Source organism: Anomaloglossus baeobatrachus, chromosome 5, assembly GCF_048569485.1.
Source record: "Anomaloglossus baeobatrachus isolate aAnoBae1 chromosome 5, aAnoBae1.hap1, whole genome shotgun sequence".
NCBI lineage: Eukaryota > Metazoa > Chordata > Amphibia > Anura > Aromobatidae > Anomaloglossus > Anomaloglossus baeobatrachus.
The window spans coordinates 106,860,794-106,880,561 of record NC_134357.1 but is presented as its reverse complement, the minus strand read 5'-3'; the positions used below and the strand labels follow the sequence as shown (position 1 = coordinate 106,880,561).

Below are 19,768 nucleotides of genomic sequence, written 5' to 3'. Positions count from 1 at the left end.
CCGCTGACAGTCTGCACTGGATGTAGCCTTGACTAGAAGGTCGTCCAGGTAAGGAATCACTGCCAACCCCTGGAGGTGCAGAACCGCAACCACTGCTGCCATGACCTTGGTGAATACACGAGGGGCCGTGGCTAACCCGAAGGGGAGAGCCACGAATTGGAAATGTTCCTCTCCGATTGCAAAACGTAGCCAACGCTGGTGTGAAACTGCAATTGGCACATGCAGATAGGCATCTCTGATGTCGATGGATGCTAGAAAATCTCCTTGGGTCATTGAGGCAATGACCGATCGCAGAGATTCCATGCGAAAGTGCCGCACCTGAACATGCTTGTTGAGAAGCTTGAGATCCAGGATGGGCCGGAAGGAACCGTCCTTCTTGGGGACTAGGAAGAGGTTTGAGTAGAAACCTCTGAACCGTTCCAGGGCGGGAACCGGTACAATTACTCCGTTGGCCTGCAAGGATGCCACGGCCTGGGAGAAGGCGGCGGCTTTGGAGCAGGGGGGAGTGGACAGAAAAAATCTGTTTGGCGGGCTGGAAGAAAATTCTATCCTGTAGCCGTGGGAGATGATATCCCGCACCCACTGATCGGAGACGTGTTGAAACCACACGTCGCCAAAGTGGGAGAGCCTGCCACCGACCAAGGACGTTGCTGGCGCAGCCAGATAGTCAAGAGGAGGCTGCCTTAGTGGCAGCGGCTCCTCCGTTCTTCTGAGGACGCGGCTTCGTGCGCCAGCTGGGTTTTCGATCCTTGGCTGAGTTAGTGGACGAGGCTGAGGGCTTAGAGGATGACCAGTTAGAGGAACGAAAGGAACGAAACCTCAACTGGTTCCTGCCCTGGACAGGTCTCCGGGTTTTAGTTTGTGGCAAGGAGTACTCTTCCCGCCAGTAGCCTCCTTAATTATTTCATCCAGTTGTTCACCGAACAGCCGGGACCCAGCAAAGGGGAGCCCAGCAAGGTACTTCTTGGAAGAAGCGTCTGCTTTCCACTCTCGAAGCCACAAGATCCTGCGTATCGCGAGGGAATTAGCGGAAGCCACCGCCGTGCGGTGAGAAGCCTCCAGAATGGCAGACATGGCATAGGATGAAAAGGCTGAAGCCTGGGAAGTTAAGGCAACCATTTCGGGCATAGAGTCCCTGGTGAGGGAATGCATCTCCGCCAGAGAAGCAGAGACGGCCTTAAGAGCCCACACTGCTGCAAAAGACGGGGAGAACGAGGCCCCTGCCGCTTCATATACAGATTTGGCCAGAAGGTCAACCTGGCGGTCAGTGGGATCCTTAAGTGAGGTGCCATCGGCCACAGATACAACTGTCCGGGCTGAGATTCTAGACACCGGAGGATCTACCTTAGGTGAATGAGCCCACTCCTTGACCACCTCTCGTGGAAAGGGAAAACGGTCATCAGAACTACGCTTTGGGAAGCGTTTGTCAGGACAGGCCCTGGGCTTGGTCACAGTGGCCTGAAAACTGGAGTGGTTAAAAAACATACTCCTTGCTCTCTTAGGTGAAGTAAACTGGTGTTTTTCTACCAGAGAGGCTTGTTCCTCTGACACTGGTGGATTGAGGTCCAGTACGGAATTAATGGACGCAATCAAGTCACTAACATCCGCATCACCTTCAGTTAGATCAATGGGGTACATAGAGGTAGCGTCCGAGCCCACAGTAAAGGCATCCTCCTCGCCCTGCGATTCAGCTCGTGAATCAGAGCCGTGGGACGAAAAAGGAGAAGAGTCCCTGCGTCTCCGTTTAGGAGGACGGGGTCTGGGAACAGATGAAAAATCCTCTGTGAGCTCTGCAGAGAGAGTCGGAGCAGCAGAGGCGCCCTGAGAAGGGGGCTGATGCATGCTCAGCAGAGTCCGGGACAGCTGTCCCATGGAGTCGGCAAAGGACTGGGAGATAACTTTAGAAAACGAAGTTACCCAAGCCGGGGGTTCAGCCACCGGGGCTGGAGCAGCCGGAGGGACCCCTGGGGAGACTCCAGGCTGAGGCACCACCATGTTAGAGCAGGCATCACAATGTGGATATGTGCTCGGTTCAGGCAGTACGAGCTTACATGCAGTGCATATAGAGTAAAGCCTTGCAGCCTTGCTCCTAGTGAGAGACATGCTGCTGAGGTGGAGGTTCTACAGTAAAGAACACACTCCTTCAGAATGACCCCCAGAGAGTGTACAAGAAAGTCCACAACCAGAGGTTGTGGCTTACCAGACCGTTTTGTGTGCCCTCCGGATTCCACAGCTTGGACTCCCAGCCAGATGCAGAGCTGCAGCAGCCAGCGCCGATCAGTGTGTGAACGCTGATAAAATGGCGCCGGAGTGAGGAGGGGGGGCGGGGTTTAGTCCAAGAGCGGGAACCGGAGGGCCAAGGAGAAATACAGGGGAGGGAAACATCTCCTCAGAGAGCAGTGTCCTCCCCTGAGCTGAACGGCCGGTGGGCGGCGCCGCACTGTCCCTCTGCATGACTGACATGCAGGGGCAGTGAAACCGAAAGTAGGCCGCAGCCGAAGCCGGGGCCTAAATTTTTCCATGCGGCCGACAAGCAGGCACCCTCGGCGCGGTTCTCAGGAGAAAACCAGAGAACCGGTCGGAAATCACAGCAAAGTTAAATAACACACTCTCCCCAGAATAAATGTACAAGGGACCCCTCAATAACGTCTCAATACTTAGCTTATGAGACGCAGGGCCAGGGTCCCTGAGGGGTGAGCGCTCCGTCCGGCAGGGTCCTGAAAGGGCTGCGGATGGAGACCGGTCTCCTGCAAAGCAGTGAGAACCGTGATGGCTCCCACTTCAAGCCAGAGCCCGAGGGATGGTGAAGGAGCGCGGCATGTAAGGCTCCAGCCTTGTAAAATCAACCTTAACAGCACCGCCGACACAGTGGGGTGAGAAGGGACATGCCGGGAGTCCAGCTTGGACCCGCTTTTCTTCCAACTCTTTGAAATCAAGAATCAGATGAGAATGCATGTGTGTGTGACCTCCTGAACACAAAGCATTGAACTGGCTAGATTTGGTCATCCAGGGGGTGTATATGCTCGGAGGGAGGAGCAACACTTTTTAGTGTAGTACTTTGTGTGTCCTCCGGAGGCAGAAGCTATACACCATGGTCTGGGTCTCCCATAAGGAACGATGAAGAAATATATATATATGTTTTAATAGCTTTCCAACCATGATTGTATAATGTGGCCAGTTTAAAGAGAACCTGTCAGGTGCAATATGCACCCAGAACCATGAGCAGTTCTAGGTGCATATTGCTAATCCCTGCCTAACTGTTCCTGTATACACTAGCATAGATAAACAGATCTTTAGAAAAAGTATTTGTAAAGATCTTATATTGCATGCTAATGTGCAAGGGGACTAGTTCCCCAGGCTAGTTGGCTCCATTAGTATGTTAGTACTCCCCTGTGGGCGCGCTAACATGCTAATGAATGTGTAGGGTGAGAGGATGATCTCAAATCGGATTTCGGCTCAATGCACTAAGAAGCCAGGTGTACGCGTTCTGGCTTCAAACTGAAGTAGTGCGCATGCCCCAAATTGTGGAGCCAAAATCCAGTGTCAGGCAGCGATGGCAACTGAAAGGTGAGTGAGATCATCTGACGCCGCACATTCATTAGCATGATAGCACGTCCACAGGGGCGTACTAACATGCTAATGGGGCCGACTAGCCAGTGAAACTAACGCCCAGGGGACTAGTCACCTCGCTCATTAGCATACGGTAAAAGATCTTTAGAAATATTTTTTCTACAGATCTCTTTATCTATGCTAGTGTATACAGGGACAGTTAGGCAGGGATTAGCAATATGCACCCAGAACTGCTCATGGTTCTGGGTGCATATCGCACCTGACAGGTTCCCTTTAACATGCTCAAACTGATGATAGAAAATCAAGGAGATTTTTCTGACCTATGGGGGAATTTTTCTCAGCATATGCTGTAAGGGGCCACAGTACACAGGGAGAGGCGAGTTGTGCTGTGTCCATCACCCATTGTCAAAGGAACAATTCTTTATCTAGATTTAGTTATTATCACAGGTAGGATTAAGGTACCGTCACACTTCGCGACTCTCCAGCGATCCCACCAGTGATCTGACCTGGCAGGGATCGCTGGAGCGTCGCTACATGGTCGCTGGTGAGCTGTCAATCAGGCAGATCTCCACTGCGATCAGAGATCAGCCACCAGCGACACGTGTAACGACGCTGTGCTTGGTAACCATAGTACACATCGGGTTACTAAGCAAAGCGCTTTGCTTATAGTTACCCGATGTGTACCTTGGCTACGTGTGCAGGGAGACGGCTTCTAGAAGCTGTGGACGCTGGTAACCAAGTTAAGTATCGGTTAGCCAAGCAAAGTGCTTTGCTTGGTTACCCCATGTGTACCTTGGTTACCAGCGTCCGCAGAAGCAGGCTCCCTGCACATTCAGATCGTTGCTCTCTCGCTGTATAACACAGCGATGTCTGCTTCACAGCGGGAGAGCAACAACCAAAAAATGGCCCAGGACATTAAGCAATGACCGGCTACCTCACAGCAGGGGCCAGATCGCTGCTTAGTGTCACACACAGCGACATCGCTAGCAAGATCGCTGTTGCGTCACAAAAAACGTGACTCAGCAGCGATGTCGCTTAGTGAGACGTGGCCTTTACTTGGGAGAAGAGAGACTGCTGAAGTGTGCTTTACAGAATAGGATGTCTAAAGGCTATTACGAGACTGAAACAACTGCAGTTTCGATTGCAGAGACTGGATGTATAGAGAACAGCTCTTTAAAATTGATCCTGTCAAACGTAACCAATGAAATTCAATCTCTGCTGTTTTTTGTAGGCTTCTGATAAACTTCTAAAACTCATCAGCTGTCTTAAGATAATTAAAGCACAGCCAATGTATTTCTGTATATACGAATGGCATCTTGGCAGAGTAAGGGGCCTTTCACACTATTTTCCTCTCCCCATTCAGTGGTCACATTGGGGCTGCCATCCAAACCCTCTGCAAAAAGAGAATTTTGTTTACTTACCGTAAATTCTTTTTCTTATAGTTCCGTAATGGGAGACCCAGACCATGGGTGTATAGCTTCTGCCTCCGGAGGACACACAAAGTACTACACTAAAAAGTGTAGCCCCTCCCTCCGAGCATATACACCCCCTGGTTAACCAAATATAGCCAGTTTAGTGCAAAAGCTTAAGGAGAGTAGCCACCCACAAGTAGAGATAGAGCAAGAACCGGAACAACCGGAGCCTCTGTCTACAACAACAGCCGGTGATAACACGCGGAACAAGAAACTGCCAACAGGGAGGGTGCTGGGTCTCCCATTACGGAACTATAAGAAAAAGAATTTACGGTAAGTAAACAAAATTCTCTTTTTCTTCATCGTTCCTATGGGAGACCCAGACCATGGGACGTCTCAAAGCAGTCCATGGGTGGGAATAAACAGAAAACTGAGAAGTAGGCGAAACCTAACTTCGCAAATGGGCGACAGCCGCCAGAAGGGTGCGTCTGCCCAAGCTCGCATCTGCCGAAGCATGAGCATGCACTTGTAGTGCTTCGAAAAGGCATGCAGACTAGTCCAAGTGGCAGTCTGACAGACCTGCTGAGCCGTAGCCTGGTGCCTGAAACCCAAGAGGCACAGACAGCTCTGGTCGAGTGTGCCTTGATCCCCGGCGGGGGAGGCACCTGAGAACACTTGTAGGCATCGGAAATGGCCGACATAATCCAACTAGCAAGGGTCGGCTTAGAGCCGAGAGGCCCTTACGCCGACCTGTGGTCAGCACAAAAAGAGAGGTGCACCGCCTAAGAACAGCGGTGCGACACATATAGACCCGGAGCGCCCGCACCAGATCCAGGATATGCAACGCTTTTTCAAAGTGATGAACAGGAGCCGGACAAAAGGAAGGCAGGGAAATGTCCTGGTTAAGGTGGAAGGAGAAACCACCTTAGGGAGGAAGTCCGGAGTCGGACGGAGAACCACCTTGTTTTGATGAAAAACCAAAAGAGGTGACTCTGAGGAGAGTGCAGCCAAATCAGAGACTCTCCCGAGGGAAGTTATGGCCACTAGAAAGACCACTTTCTGTGAAAGACGAGATAAAGAAACCTCCCTAAGAGGCTCAAAGGGGGGTTTCTGGAAGCCGTGAGGACCAGATTAAGGTCCCAGGGATCCAAAGGCCGCCGGTAAGGCGGAATGATGTGAGATGCGCCCTGTATGAAGGAGCGCACCTGAGCCAGCCGGGCGATACGCCGCTGGAAACACACTGGCAGAGCCGAGACCTGTCCCTTGAGGGAATTGAGGGACAGTCCTAGCTGCAGACCGGACTGTAGAAAGGACCGGAGGGTCGGCAAGGAAAAAAGGCGAAGAAGCATGGCCGGAAGGGTGACACCAGGACAGGAAAATTCTCCAGGTCCTGTGATAGATTTTGGCCAAGGAATACTTCCGAGCCCGAGTCATAGTGGAGATGACTTCAGGAGGGATACCAGAAGTCGTCAAGATCCAGGACTCAAGAGCCACGCCGTCAATCTGAGAGCCACAGAATTCTGGCGGAAAGACGGACCTTGTGAGAGAAGGTCTGGACGGTCCGGGAGATGCCACAGCACCTCAACGGACAGATGGAGCAGGTCAGGGTACCAAGCTCGCCTGGGCCAGTCTGGCAATGAGAATGACCCGACGGCCCCCCATTCTGAACTTGCGCAGGTCTCTGGGCAAGAGCTAGAGGGGGAAACGCGTAAGACAGACGAAACTGGGACCAATCTTGAACCAGCACGTCTGCTGCAAAGGCCTGAGGATCGTGGGAGAGAAGATCCACTTCCGGAGTGCCCCACTTGCGGCAGATTAACCGAAACACTGCCGGATGCAGAGCCCACTCGCCGCTGTCCACGGTTTGACGGCTGAGACAATCTGCCTCCCAGTTTTCCACGCCTGGGTTGTGGACTGCGGATGTGGTGGACCTGGAATCCTCCGTCCACTGAAGGATACCAACAGTGCCAGGCGGCTGAGTGTCATGCCCTGGTGTTAATGTAGGCAACCGCTGTGGCGTTGTCTGACTGGACTCGAATGTTCTTGCCCGCCAACAGGTGGTGAAAGGCCAAGAGAGCTAGAAGCACAGCTCTGATTTCCAGCACAGTGATCGAGAGGGCTGACTCGGACGGAGTCCAAGTGCCCTGCGCTCTGTGGTAGAGATATACCGCTCCCCAGCCGGATAGACTGGCATCCGTGGTGCGGATCACCCAGGACGGGGCCAGGAAGGAGCGTCCCTGAAGAGAGAGGGGCCGAAGCCACCACTGAAGGAAGTCCCTGGTATGTGGCGACAGAGCCACTAACCTGTGCAAGAAGGAAGTCCGCTTGTCCCAACAGCGGAGAATGTCCAGCTGCAGGACGCAGATGGAACTGGGCAAGGGAACCGCTTCCATTGACGCCACCATCTGACCCAGCACCTGCATTAGGTGCCTGATGGAATGACGGCGGGGCCTCAGCAAAGAGCGCACCGCTAGTGGAGGGACTGCTGTTCGACTAAAGGCAGCTTCATAAGTGCCGGCAGAGTCTCGAATTGCATCCCTAGGTACGTGAGCTTCTGGGTCGGAGTCAGAGTGGACTTGGCAGAATGACAAGCCACCCGAATTGGACTAGAGTGGCGAGAGTGAGCGAGGCACTCCGCTGACGGTCTGCACAGGATGAAGCCTTGACTAGAAGGCCGTCCAGGAAAAAGGGATGCCAACCCTTGGAGGTGCAGAACCGCAACCACTGCTGCTATGACCCAGATGAATACTCGAGGGGCCGTGGCTAACCCGAAGGGAAGAGCCACGAATCGGAAATGTTCCTCTCTGATTGCAAAACGTTGCCAACGCTGGTGCGAAACTGCAATTGGCACATGCAGATAGACATCTCTGATGTCGAGGATGCAAGGAATCTCCTTGGGTCATTGAGGCAATGACTGATCGGAGAGACTCCATGCGAAAAAGCCGCACCTGAACATGCTTGTTGAGAAGCTTGAGATCCAGGATGGGCCGGAAGGAACCGTCCCTTTAGGGGACTAGGTAGAGATTTGAGTAGAAACCTCTGAACCGTTCCCAGGCGGGAACCGGTACAATTACTCCGTTGGCCTGCAAGGATGCCACGGCCTGAGAGAAGGCGGCGGCCTTGGAGCAGGGGGGAGTTGACAGAAAAAAAATCTGTTTGGCGGGCTGCTGGATAGAATTCTATCCTGTAGTCGTGGGAGATGATATCCTGCACCCACTGATCGGAGACGTGTTGAAACCACATGTCGCCAAGGGGGAGAGCCTACCACCGACCAAGGACGTTGCTGGCGCGGCCAGATAGTCAAGAGGAGGCTGCCTCAGTGGCAGCAGCTCCTGCGGTCTTCTGAGGACGCGGCTTCGTGCGCCAGTTGGGTTTTTGGTCCTTGGCTGAGTTAGTGGGCGAGGCCGAGGGCTTAGAGGACGACCAGTTAGAGGAACGAAAGGAACGAAACCTCGACTGGTTCCTGCCCTGTACAGGTTCCTGGTTTTGGCTTGTGGCATGGAAGTACTCTTCCCGCCAGTAGCTTCCTGAATAATTTCATCCAGTTGTTCACCGAACAGCCTGGGCCCAGCAATGGGAGCCCAGCAAGGTACTTCTTTGAAGAAGCGTCTGCCTTCCACTCTCGAAGCCACAGGATCCTGTGGATAGCGAGAGAATTGGCCGAAGCCACCGCAGTGCGGAGCCTCCAGCATGGCAGACATGGCATAGGATGAAAAGGCTGAAGACCTGGAAGTTAAGGCAACCATCTCGGGCATAGAGTCCCTGGTGAGGGAATGCATCTCCTCTAGAGAAGCAGAGATGGCTCTGAAGCCCACACTGCTGCAAAAGATGGGGAGAACGAGGCCCCTGCCGCCTCATATACAGATGGCGGACAGTGGAATCCTTAAGGGAGTTGCCATCAGCCACTGATACAACTTTCCGGGCTGAGAGTCTAGACACCGGAGGGTCTACCTTTGGTGAATGAGCCCACTCCTTGACCACCTCTGGTGGAAACGGAAAACGGTCATCAGAACCACGCTTTGGGAAGCGTCTGTCAGGACAGGCTCTGGGCTTGGTCACAGTGGCCTGAAAAACTGGAGTGGATAAGGAACACACTCCTTGTTCTCTTAGGCAAGGTATACTGATGCTTTTCTGCCAGAGAGGGGTGCTCCCCTGATACAGGCGGATTGAGGTCCAGTACAAATATAATGGACACAATCAAATCATTAGCATCTGCGTCACTTTCGGACAGATCAATGGGGTACATGAAGTAGCGTCCGAGCCCCCAGTAAAGGCATCCTCCTTGTCCTGCGAGTCAGCTCGTGAACCAGAGCCGCGGGACGAGGAAGGAAAGGGGACCCTGCGTCTCCATTTTAGGAGGACGGGGTCTGAGACCAGATGAAGAATCCTCTGTGAGCTTTGCTGAGCGAGCCGTAGCAGCAGAAGCGCCCTGAGAAGGGGGCTGATGCATGCTCAGCAGCGTCCGGGACAGCTGTCCCCTGGAGAGAGGTATTCTACCCAAGCCGGGGGTTCAGCCACCGGAGCTGGAGCAGCCGGAGGGACCACTGGGGATGAGCCTCCAGGCTGAGGCACCACTATGTTAGAGCAGGCATCACAATGTGGTTATGTGCTCGGTACAGGCAGTATGAGCCTACAGCAGTGCATATTAAGTACAGCCTTGCAGCCTTGCTCTGATGTGAGACATGCTGCTGAAGTGGGGGCTCTGGCCAGAATGACCCCCAGCAGAGTATATAAACAGTGTATATAAGCAGGTCCACAACCGGAGGTTGTGGCTTGCCAGACCGTTTGACATAGAGACATCTCTGTGCCCTCCAGATCCCACAGCCCGGACCCCCAGGTTATGCAGACATGCATGAGAACGCTGATAAAATGGCGCCGAAGCGAGGAGAGGGGGCGGGGCCAACTCTAAGAGCGGGAACGGAGGGCCAAGGAGATATACAGGGGAGGGAATATTTCCTCAGAGAGGAGTGTCCTCCCCTGAGCTGAACAGTCGCTGGGCGGAGCCTCACTGTCCCTCTGCATGATTGGCATGCAGGGGCAGTGAAAACGAAACTAGGCCTCAGGCGAAGCCGGGGCCTAAATTTAACGATGCAGCCGGCGAGCAGGCACCATCGGCGCGGTTCTCAGGTAAAAACCAGAGAACCGGCCGGAAATGTCACAATAGATACACAGCACACTCTCCCCAACAATAAAGTACAAGGGACCCCCCGATAATAACGTCTCAGATACTTAGCTTGTGAGACGCAGGGCCAGGTCCCTGAGGCATGAGTGCTCCGTCCGGCAGGATCCTGAAAGGGCTGCGGATGGAGACCGGTCTCCTGCAAGGTAGGGAGAACCGTGCTGGCTCCCACTTCAAGCCAGAGCCCCGGAGGGATGGTGAAGGAGCGCGGCATGTAAGGCTCCAGCCCTGAAATCAACCTTAACAACACCGCCGACACAGTGGGGTGAGAAGGGACATGCCGGGAGTCCAGGCTTGGACCCGCTTTTCTTCAAACTCTATCCAAAAATCAAAATCAGATGAGAATGCATGTGTGGATGTGTGCCTCCTGAACACAAAGCATTGAACTGGCTATATTTGGTTAACCAGGGGGTGTATATGCTCGGAGGGAGGGGCTACACTTTTTAGTGTAGTACTTTGTGTGTCCTCCGGAGGCAGAAGCTATACACCCATGGTCTGGGTCTCCCATAGCAACGATGAAGAAAATGGGTTTTGGATGTATGCGCCGATGGGGCCACTCACTATAATGGTGTAGATGCATCGTGTGCTCTGTTGTGCACCATTTTCAGGAATATACGCTTACTGGAGACGGACACCCAGACCTAATAGTCTGCATCTGGCTGCGAGCCTCCAATAGGCGTATACTCTCAAAAATGGTGCACAACAGAGCACACGGTGACTCAGTCTGCACCATTATAGTCAGTGGCCCCACCGGCGCATACGTCCAAAACCTGTCTTGTAGGGGGGGTTTGGATGGAAGCCCCAACGAGACCAGTGAATGGAGATTGGAACTCAGTGTAAAAGGCCCCTAAAACAAAACTATAGATACAAAACTCAGATAATTGGAAAGAGAGTTTGTTTTATTACCTGCTCCATATCCGTGCTCTTCCTCTTTCTTGGAGGCCTTGATATTTTGACAGTTACAGGCGAGGCATCACCGTGATGCTTTACTTCCATTTTGTTAGGCTTCACTGGGCTAAAACGGATTTCCATCTGCGGTTTTGGAAACCTGCTGGTTTTTCCATTTTCTGTAGAAATCATAGAGGAATCTAACAATACATCCGATCCATCCTGTGACTATTTAAAAAAAAACAAAAAAAACAAAAAAAAAACATTATTCATTTATATATAGGAGGTAAAATCTGTCAGACTGTTCTGTCCCTGTGACTGGGTGTTCCCAGAATCTTACATTATCAGATCTTGGAGCTAGCGCTGAAAGGAAAGAGGTTGCTAGATACATTGATAGCGCCCATACTAGTCAGTGTCATTCTATAGTCCGGCTCCTCACTATTTTATTATAGGAGATGCATTTCTTAAACTGACGGCTCCATCTTTTCCCAGTGCACGCTCCATAACTCACCTGAGTGTCAGATGCAGAATCGCCACTACTGGAGGTGGAGGATTTCTTCTCTTGGCAATGAATTGCAGATTGATCTTGTGACTTCATTATCTGCATCACCAAATGAACATTATTACTATTTCCAGGAAGCAAAAATGAGCATCAAAGAAGGGAATTTTGTTTACTTACCGTAAATTCCTTTTCTTCTAGCTCCAATTGGGAGACCCAGACAATTGGGTGTATAGCTATGCCTCCGGAGGCCACACAAAGTATTACACTAAAAGTGTAAAGCCCCTCCCCTTCAGCCTATACACCCCCCGTGCTGCCACGGGCTCCTCAGTTTTGGTGCAAAAGCAAGAAGGAGGAAAAAATTATAAACTGGTTTAAAGTAAATTCAATCCGAAGGAATATCGGAGAACTGAAACCATTCAACGTGAACAACATGTGTACATAAAAACAGGGGCAGGTGCTGGGTCTCCCAATTGGAGCTAGAAGAAAAGGAATTTACGGTAAGTAAACAAAATTCCCTTCTTCTTTGGCGCTCCATTGGGAGACCCAGACAATTGGGACGTCCAAAAGCAGTCCCTGGGTGGGTAAATAATACCTCATAATAGAGCCGTAACGGCTCCGTCCTACAGGTGGGCAACCGCCGCCTGAAGGACTTGCCTACCTAGGCTGGCATCTGCCGAAGCATAGGTATGCACTTGATAGTGTTTCGTGAAAGTGTGCAGGCTCGACCAGGTAGCTGCCTGACACACCTGCTGAGCCGTAGCCTGGTGTCGCAAGGCCCAGGACGCTCCCACGGCCCTGGTAGAATGGGCCTTCAGCCCTGAGGGAACCGGAAGCCCCGAGGAACGATAAGCTTCGAGAATTGGTTCCTTGATCCACCGAGCCAGGGTTGATTTGGAAGCTTGTGTCCCTTTACGCTGGCCAGCGACAAGGACAAAGAGTGCATCCGAGCGGCGCAGGGGCGCCGTACGAGAAATGTAGACTCTGAGTGCTCTCACCAGATCTAACAAGTGCAAATCCTTTTCACACTGGTGAACTGGATGAGGGCAAAAAGAAGGTAAGGAGATATCCTGATTGAGATGAAAGGGGGATACCACCTTAGGGAGGAATTCCGGAACCGGACGCAGAACCACCTTGTCCTGGTGAAACACCAGGAAAGGAGCTTTGCATGACAACGCTGCTAGCTCAGACACTCTCCGAAGTGAAGTGACTGCTACTAGAAAAACCACTTTCTGCGAAAGGCGTGCGAGCGAAATATCCCTCATTGGCTCGAACGGTGGTTTCTGCTCAAAGCGGTTGTGTGGTCACCAGAATTCCTGCCTGGGTCTCCCTGAGCTTGTCTCCCTTCTCCAGCGTTAGCAGAGCTGACAGGAATGGCTGCCGGCGTCCTGAGGAGAGGAGGGGGCCGTGGGCGTGCCCTAGAAAGTGCGGGAATCTGGTGCCCCACTGTGCACAGTGAGGGGGGAGGAGTATGCAAAGCATGCTCCAGCCTCAGTTGCTGACGTCCTTTACAGCGTCCCGCCCTTCCCCTTACTGGCAGGCCTGGGGGCGGGAAAAGAATGAGACTAGGCCGCAAAAGCCGGGGACTAAAGTTATAAGCGCGGCCGCCGTATAAGCGCGGTCGGCGCGGAAGTCCCCGGCGCACTAACAGTCCCAGCCGCGCCGCAGTGATAACAATGGCAGCGGCGGTCAGCGCGGCAGTCCCCATACACTAACACACTCAGCGACGCTGCAGTGTGTAAAGGCACAAACGCAGTCAGCGCCGCGGTCCCCGGTGCACTAGCACACCCAGCAATGCTGGAGTGTTGCTGTGCGCGGTCCCCACGGGGACACAGAGTACCTCAAAGTAGCAGGGCCATGTTCCTGAACGATACTCGGCTCCTATCCAGCAGAGTCCTCAGGAGCTGTGGATGGAGCACGGTCTCATGTGCCTGGAGACCGATAGGATCCCACTTCACCCAGAGCCCTAAGGGGGATGGGGAAGGAAAACAGCATGTGGGCTCCAGCCTCCGTACCCGCAATGGATACCTCAACCTTAACAACACCGCCGACAAGAGTGGGGTGAGAAGGGAGCATGCTGGGGGCCCTGTTATGGGCCCTCTTTTCTTCCATCCGACATAGTCAGCAGCTGCTGCTGACTAAGCTGTGGAGCTATGCGTGGATGTCTGCCTCCTTCGCACAAAGCATAAAAACTGAGGAGCCCGTGGCAGCACGGGGGGTGTATAGGCTGAAGGGGAGGGGCTTTACACTTTTAGTGTAATACTTTGTGTGGCCTCCGGAGGCATAGCTATACACCCAATTGTCTGGGTCTCCCAATGGAGCGCCAAAGAAATGGTCCATAGCGTCTAATACACAGAGTAACTCCCGATCAGTACAGCGTAAGTAATGCTTGTGTGGATGAGGATGAACATATGCAGTCATTCACATGGATTACATTTACGGTAGTAGGAATGACTTTGCTAATGGAAACCAGTCACATCTCAGCAGTTTGTTACAATATATGTCCTTTATGGTTGCCAGCAGAGCTGATAGCAGCGGATCAGTAGTGCCAGGCATCGGACCCGCACCGATCCTATACTGTAAATAGGCTGTCAATGTAAGGCTGTGTGCCCAGGCTGCGTGTTTTGTTATGAGTTTTTTTCTTGCCGATCTTAATCAATACTGCAAGGAAAAAAGCATGCCAGCAAAGTCTATGAGAATCCTGACTTGCTGTGCACACGTTGCAGATTTTTTCCTTGCAGATTTTGATGCAGAATAAAATCTGCAGCATGTCAATTCTCTGTGTTTTTTCTGCACCTCATCATTAATCCATTGCAATGCTCGTGCATTGCAATGGACTATATTTTTCAGTGCTGCACTTGCATCATCGCCACTTCACCTCAGGCACCATGCATCTGGCATGGTGTGTGAGGCTTACAGTAGCTCAGTAACCCACGGTTGTCATCGTGACGACCGACCCAGGGTTCCGATGGCAGCAACAGGTCACCATGGTCGTAGTACAGTAACCTGATCGTGTAGACGTGCCCTGAGACAAACACCAGCCTCGTTTTCTGAAACATTCATCACCGAAAATGTGATCCAACTAAATCAAAAGACTTACGTTGTTGGCAACCTCCTTCTGTGCCGCAGTCATAGCTGAAGCCTGGGCATGTTCCAGCTCGGCTAGTTTGTCCTTATACTCCTTGATGGTGGCCTCACTTGTAACCAGTTGTCTCTTCAATTCTTCCACCATAGAGGATTCCTATTAATACAAAAATAAGTTACAAAAGGATGAAAAAAGACCTAGGTCCATCTAGTTCAACCTTCCTCCATCAATTCTACACTTTATCCCTAAGTCACTTATAACCAACAATGTTGTGTGTACTGAGGAAATCATCCAGCCCTGATATAAAAGCTGTTATAGTATCGGCCATTACTACCTCTTGTGGTCGGCATTCCACAGTCTGACTGCTCTAACTGTAAAGAACCCTTTCCTATTTAGCTGTTGGAATCGCTTTTCTTCCACTCGCAGTGAGTGCCCCCTGGTCCTTAGTATTGTCTTTGGAAGAAATAAGTCATGTGCCAGTCCTTTATATTGACCACACATGTATTTATACATATAAAGGAGATCTCCTCTGAGACGTCTTTTTTCTAAGCTAAACATATCTAACTTTTCCAACCTGTCATCATATGGGAGGCCTCCATTCCTTGTAGTAGTCTAGTTAGCCGCCTTTGAACTAACTTCTGAATGTCCTCTTTAAAATGTGGAGCCGAAAACTGGATCCCATATTCCAGATGTGGCCTTACAAGTGATTTATAGAGGGGTAACAATACGTTGGGATCACGGGATCTAATCTCTCTTTTTATACACCCTAGAATCTTGTTTGCTTTAGCAGCTGCTGCCCGGCATTGAGTGCTGCTGCTCAGCTTATTTGTAATGAGAATACCCAAGTCCTTCTCCTGTTCTGTAGTCCCGAGTTTACTTCCATTTAATGTATACGCAGTTATAGGATTACTCAGTCCTAGGTGCATTACTTTAATTAATTTAGTTAATTGAACAAAAAAAAAAAGTGATGCAAAAGAACAATTTATGCAATAAGAGTGAAAATGATGGGTAATCACAGCTTATAAGGGAAGGGAACCTGTTTGGAGCTTGGGGCCACTAAACACCACCAGCCGGGATTTAGTTTTCCAAATGTCCATGTCAAAACAGGCCATTTTGGAATTAGGTGATAAAGAGGACTTGAAACAAAAAAGGAAAAAGATTTGTAAAACGCCTCATGGTGCTTCATCAGCATGGACTATTTAACTTCGGGTGCAGAGATCCCCGTTGCTTGACTCCGTTCTTGACAAACAGAAGCGAAGGATGACAGAGGATCGGCACGTCCTTCAAACTTGAACAATCATAAATCAAAATCCATTAAAATGCGTACATGTCAATCAGTTTAAAACCAAATTGTTGTCCTAACGCGTTTCTGGCTTTGAGAAATCAACAAGAAATGCGATAGAGGAACAATATGGTTTTAAACGGATGGACAAGTACAAAGTTTAATGGATTTTGAATGTTGAAGTTTTAAGGACTTCTTGATCCTCCTTCATCCTTTGTTTCTAAAAGGACTTGTATATCACCAGGAAGAGGAGCCCTTCCGCAGCGGGCACATGCCCAAATGAAGCAAAAATCATTTACTTCACTACTCCTGTAGTACATAATTACATGTTTGTGGTTTAGTAGCCCAGAAGCTACTGACAGTTTCCCTTTAAGGTGTAAGGAAACATTTGCTTGCTGTTGGTTCCACAATATTAAACGATAGTACCAAGTAGGCCGGGGCCACACGGGGACTAATGCGATCCTCGCATGACACTCGGCTCACGCTGGCAGAACAGCAGAGCCGAGTGTCATGAGAGTGTCCCTGCGACTGAGGTCCGAGCGACCTCAGCTGCGGGGGGCGGGCCGGCACGGAGGAGGAGAAAGCCAGTGCTGAAGAGGGACGGGCCTCTGCGAGTGCAGTGCGATTTTTCTCTCGCCCCATACACTTGAATGAGTGCGAGAGAAACAAGAATCGCATTACACCTGCAGCATGCTGCGATTGTTTTCTCGGTCCAATTAGGGCTGAGAAAATAATCGCTCATGTGTGCTGACACACAGCCTAATATTGGTCCGAGTGGAATGCGATGTTTTATCACACTCCACTCGCCCCGATTTTCATGCCGTGTGTCTTAGGCGGAAGACAAGTCATCGACTACTTAGTGGATGGAAGATAAGTTCTTCAGCACACACTGGGGGTTACACCCACGTTTTAAAACTAAACACTGCAGATCCTTGAATGGACCAGAATTCGAGCATGCACATCTCCGCTCTGTAGGACTGCCGAAGAGGGGAGAGAACCGTATTCTGTCACGTCTGCCAGTCTCACAAAGAAAGAATGGAGTAACTGTCACACAACAATTTATCACCTATCCAAAGAATAGTGGATATGTATAAAGGAAACCGGAGAAAGGGGGCTGCGACCTCTGAAACGCATTGACCTGAATCTGGGAATTTAAAGACATGGAATAATTTTATCTCATCGGTCTGATTGGTGATCGCACAGCGAGACACCCGGTTTCCTTTATACATATTGGCTTGAATCCTTCGGGGCTGCAGCTACTTCACCTCTTTACTACGCGTGTATAGGAGTTATGACTGACAACCCCTATAGGGGAGTCTATTTTATTTGTCTTGTTGTTTTATCTGGTAAGACCCTATTGCGCTACTGTTCCACAGCCTTAATATCTCCCTATCAAAAGAATAGGTACTGATTGTTGGGGAACCAGCTGCAGGAACCCCCACATATCACAAGAACAGGGGTCCTGTTTACATCGAGCAAAGGCCGAGCATGTGCACCGATGCTCCATTCAAACTCTATGATACTAGCTGAGACGTCATAGTGCCTTGCTCAGATTTTTCCGTCAGTTCCATAGAAAGAATGAAGCAACACATACTCAATCTCTGCTCCATGTAAACGGGACACAGAGCCCCCATTATCACGATTGGTGGGGACTCTAAGGATGGGTGAGAAAAAGCAAATCACAATGATAGTATTGTGTTTTTTGGCCACCATTTCATCTATCCTGGATTTTTCCCATTTTTATTTTCACTACATTATATGATAAATGAAGACATTAAAATCTACAAGTAGTGTCATAAAAACCTCTCTCTTACACAGCAGTTTTGACAGAAATTTTAAAAAGTTATGGCTCTCGTAAGAAGAGACTGAACAAACCACAAAAAAAACGAAAAGGGGGCACAGTCCTGAAGGGGTTAATAATCAAGAAAAATCACATAATAAAGAATCCGCTTAGGTGACATAGACCATAGTGCACATACTGGAGGGGCGAAACAGTCTCCTACATTGCAACTTTTTAGGATCTCAATTTCTTTCTCTTTTTCCGCATTGCTGGAGAGTAGGGTTTTCAGCTGCACTTCCAGTGCGGAGAGGAGGCTGTCCCGCTCTTCTCGCCACTTCTGCAGAGTATTGTCTTTCTCAGTCAGCTGAGCGGTGAGTTGTTCCTGGAGAAGAAAGCAAAAAATATATAGCCTTATACACTGTGTGCAGAATTATTAGGCAAATGAGTATTTTGATCACATGAAAATTTTTATACATGTTGTCCTACTCCAAGCTGTATCGGCTTGAGAGCCAACTACCAATTAAGTAAATCAGATGATGTGCATCTCTGTAATGAGGAGCGGTGTAATGACATCAACACCCTATATAAGGTGTGCTTAATTATTAGGCAACTTCCTTTCCGTTGGCAAAATGGGTCAGAAGAGAGATTTGACAGACTCTGAAAAGTCCAAAATTGTAAGATGTCTTGCAGAGGGATGCAGCAGTCTTGAAATTGCCAAACATTTGAAGCGTGATCACCGAACAATCAAGCATTTCATGGCAAATAGCCAACAGGGTCGCAAGAAGCGTGTTGGGCAAAAAAGGCGCAGAATAGCTGCCCATGAATTGAGGAAAATCAAGCGCGAAGCTGCCAAGATGCCATTTGCCACCAGTTTGGCCATATTTCAGAGCTGCAACGTTATTGGAGTATCAAAAAGCACAAGGTGTGCCATACTCAGGGACATGACCAAGGTAAGGAAGGCTGAAAAACAACCACCTTTGAACAAGAAACATAAGATAAAACGTCAAGACGGGGCCAAGAAATATCTTAAGACTGATTTTTCAAAGGTTTTATGGACTGATGAAATGAGAGTGACTCTTGATGGGCCAGATGGATGGGCGAGAGGCTGGATCAGTAAAGGGCAGAGAGCTCCACTCCGACTCAGACGCCAGCGAGGTGGAGGTGGGGTACTGGTATGGGCTGGTATCATCAAAGATGAACTTGTGGGACCTTTGCGGGTTGAGGTTGGAGTGAAGCTCAACTCCCAGACCTACTGCCAGTTTCTGGAAGACAACTTCTTCAAGCAGTGGTACAGGAAGAAGTTGGTATCGTTCAAGAAAAACATGATTTTTATGCAGGACAATGCTCAATCACATGCATCCAACTACTCCACAGCGTGGCTGGCCAGTAAAGGTCTAAAAGATGAAACAATAATGACATGGCCCCCTTGTTCACCTAATCTGAACCCCCATAGAGAACCTGTGGTCCCTCATAAAATGTAAGATCTACAGGGAGGGAAAACAGTACACCTCTCGGAACAGTGTCTGTGAGCCTGTGCTGGCTTCTGCATGCAATGTTGATCGTAAATAGATCAAGCAACTGACAGAATCTATGGATGGTAGGCTGTTGAGTGTCATCATAAAGAAAGGTGGCTATATTGGTCACTAATTTTTTTGGGTGTTTTTGCATGTCAGAAATGTTTATTTCTAAATTTGGTGCCGTTATATTGGTTTACCCGGTGAAAATAAACATGTGACATGGAAATATATTTGGTTTTTATTAAGTTGCCTAATAATTCTGCACAGTAAAGTTACCTGCACAAATAGATATCCTCCTAAGATAGCCAAATCTAAAAAAAAATCCACTCCAACTTCCAAAAATATTAAGGTTTGATATTTATGAGTCCTTTGGGTTGATTGAGAACATTGTTGTTGATCAATAATAAAAAAAATTCTCTAAAATACAACTTGCCTAATAATTCTGCACACGGTGTATATAGCTGAGGGTGGAAATCTAAGGATGTCAATAGGATTTCCTTTTGAGAAGTTGAATATTTTGGCTTGGATCACACACTGGTCCTTAAAGCAACAATTT

At 49.8% G+C, this 19,768-nt stretch overlaps 1 protein-coding gene across 2 annotated transcripts in view; it reads right to left on the bottom strand.

The window, feature by feature from the left end:
* Nucleotides 1-19,768, bottom strand: part of KIF20B (kinesin family member 20B) — a 340,877-nt gene that overhangs the window by 40,772 nt on the left and 280,337 nt on the right. For both annotated transcript variants that reach the window (XM_075348747.1, XM_075348748.1), the window contains 4 exons: nt 17,895-18,077; nt 14,649-14,789; nt 11,561-11,650; nt 11,068-11,277 (listed from right to left, as the gene is read on the bottom strand). In XM_075348747.1, the coding sequence (XP_075204862.1) occupies nt 11,068-11,277; nt 11,561-11,650; nt 14,649-14,789; nt 17,895-18,077 (624 nt within the window). The remainder of the gene's footprint in view (nt 1-11,067; nt 11,278-11,560; nt 11,651-14,648; nt 14,790-17,894; nt 18,078-19,768) is intronic.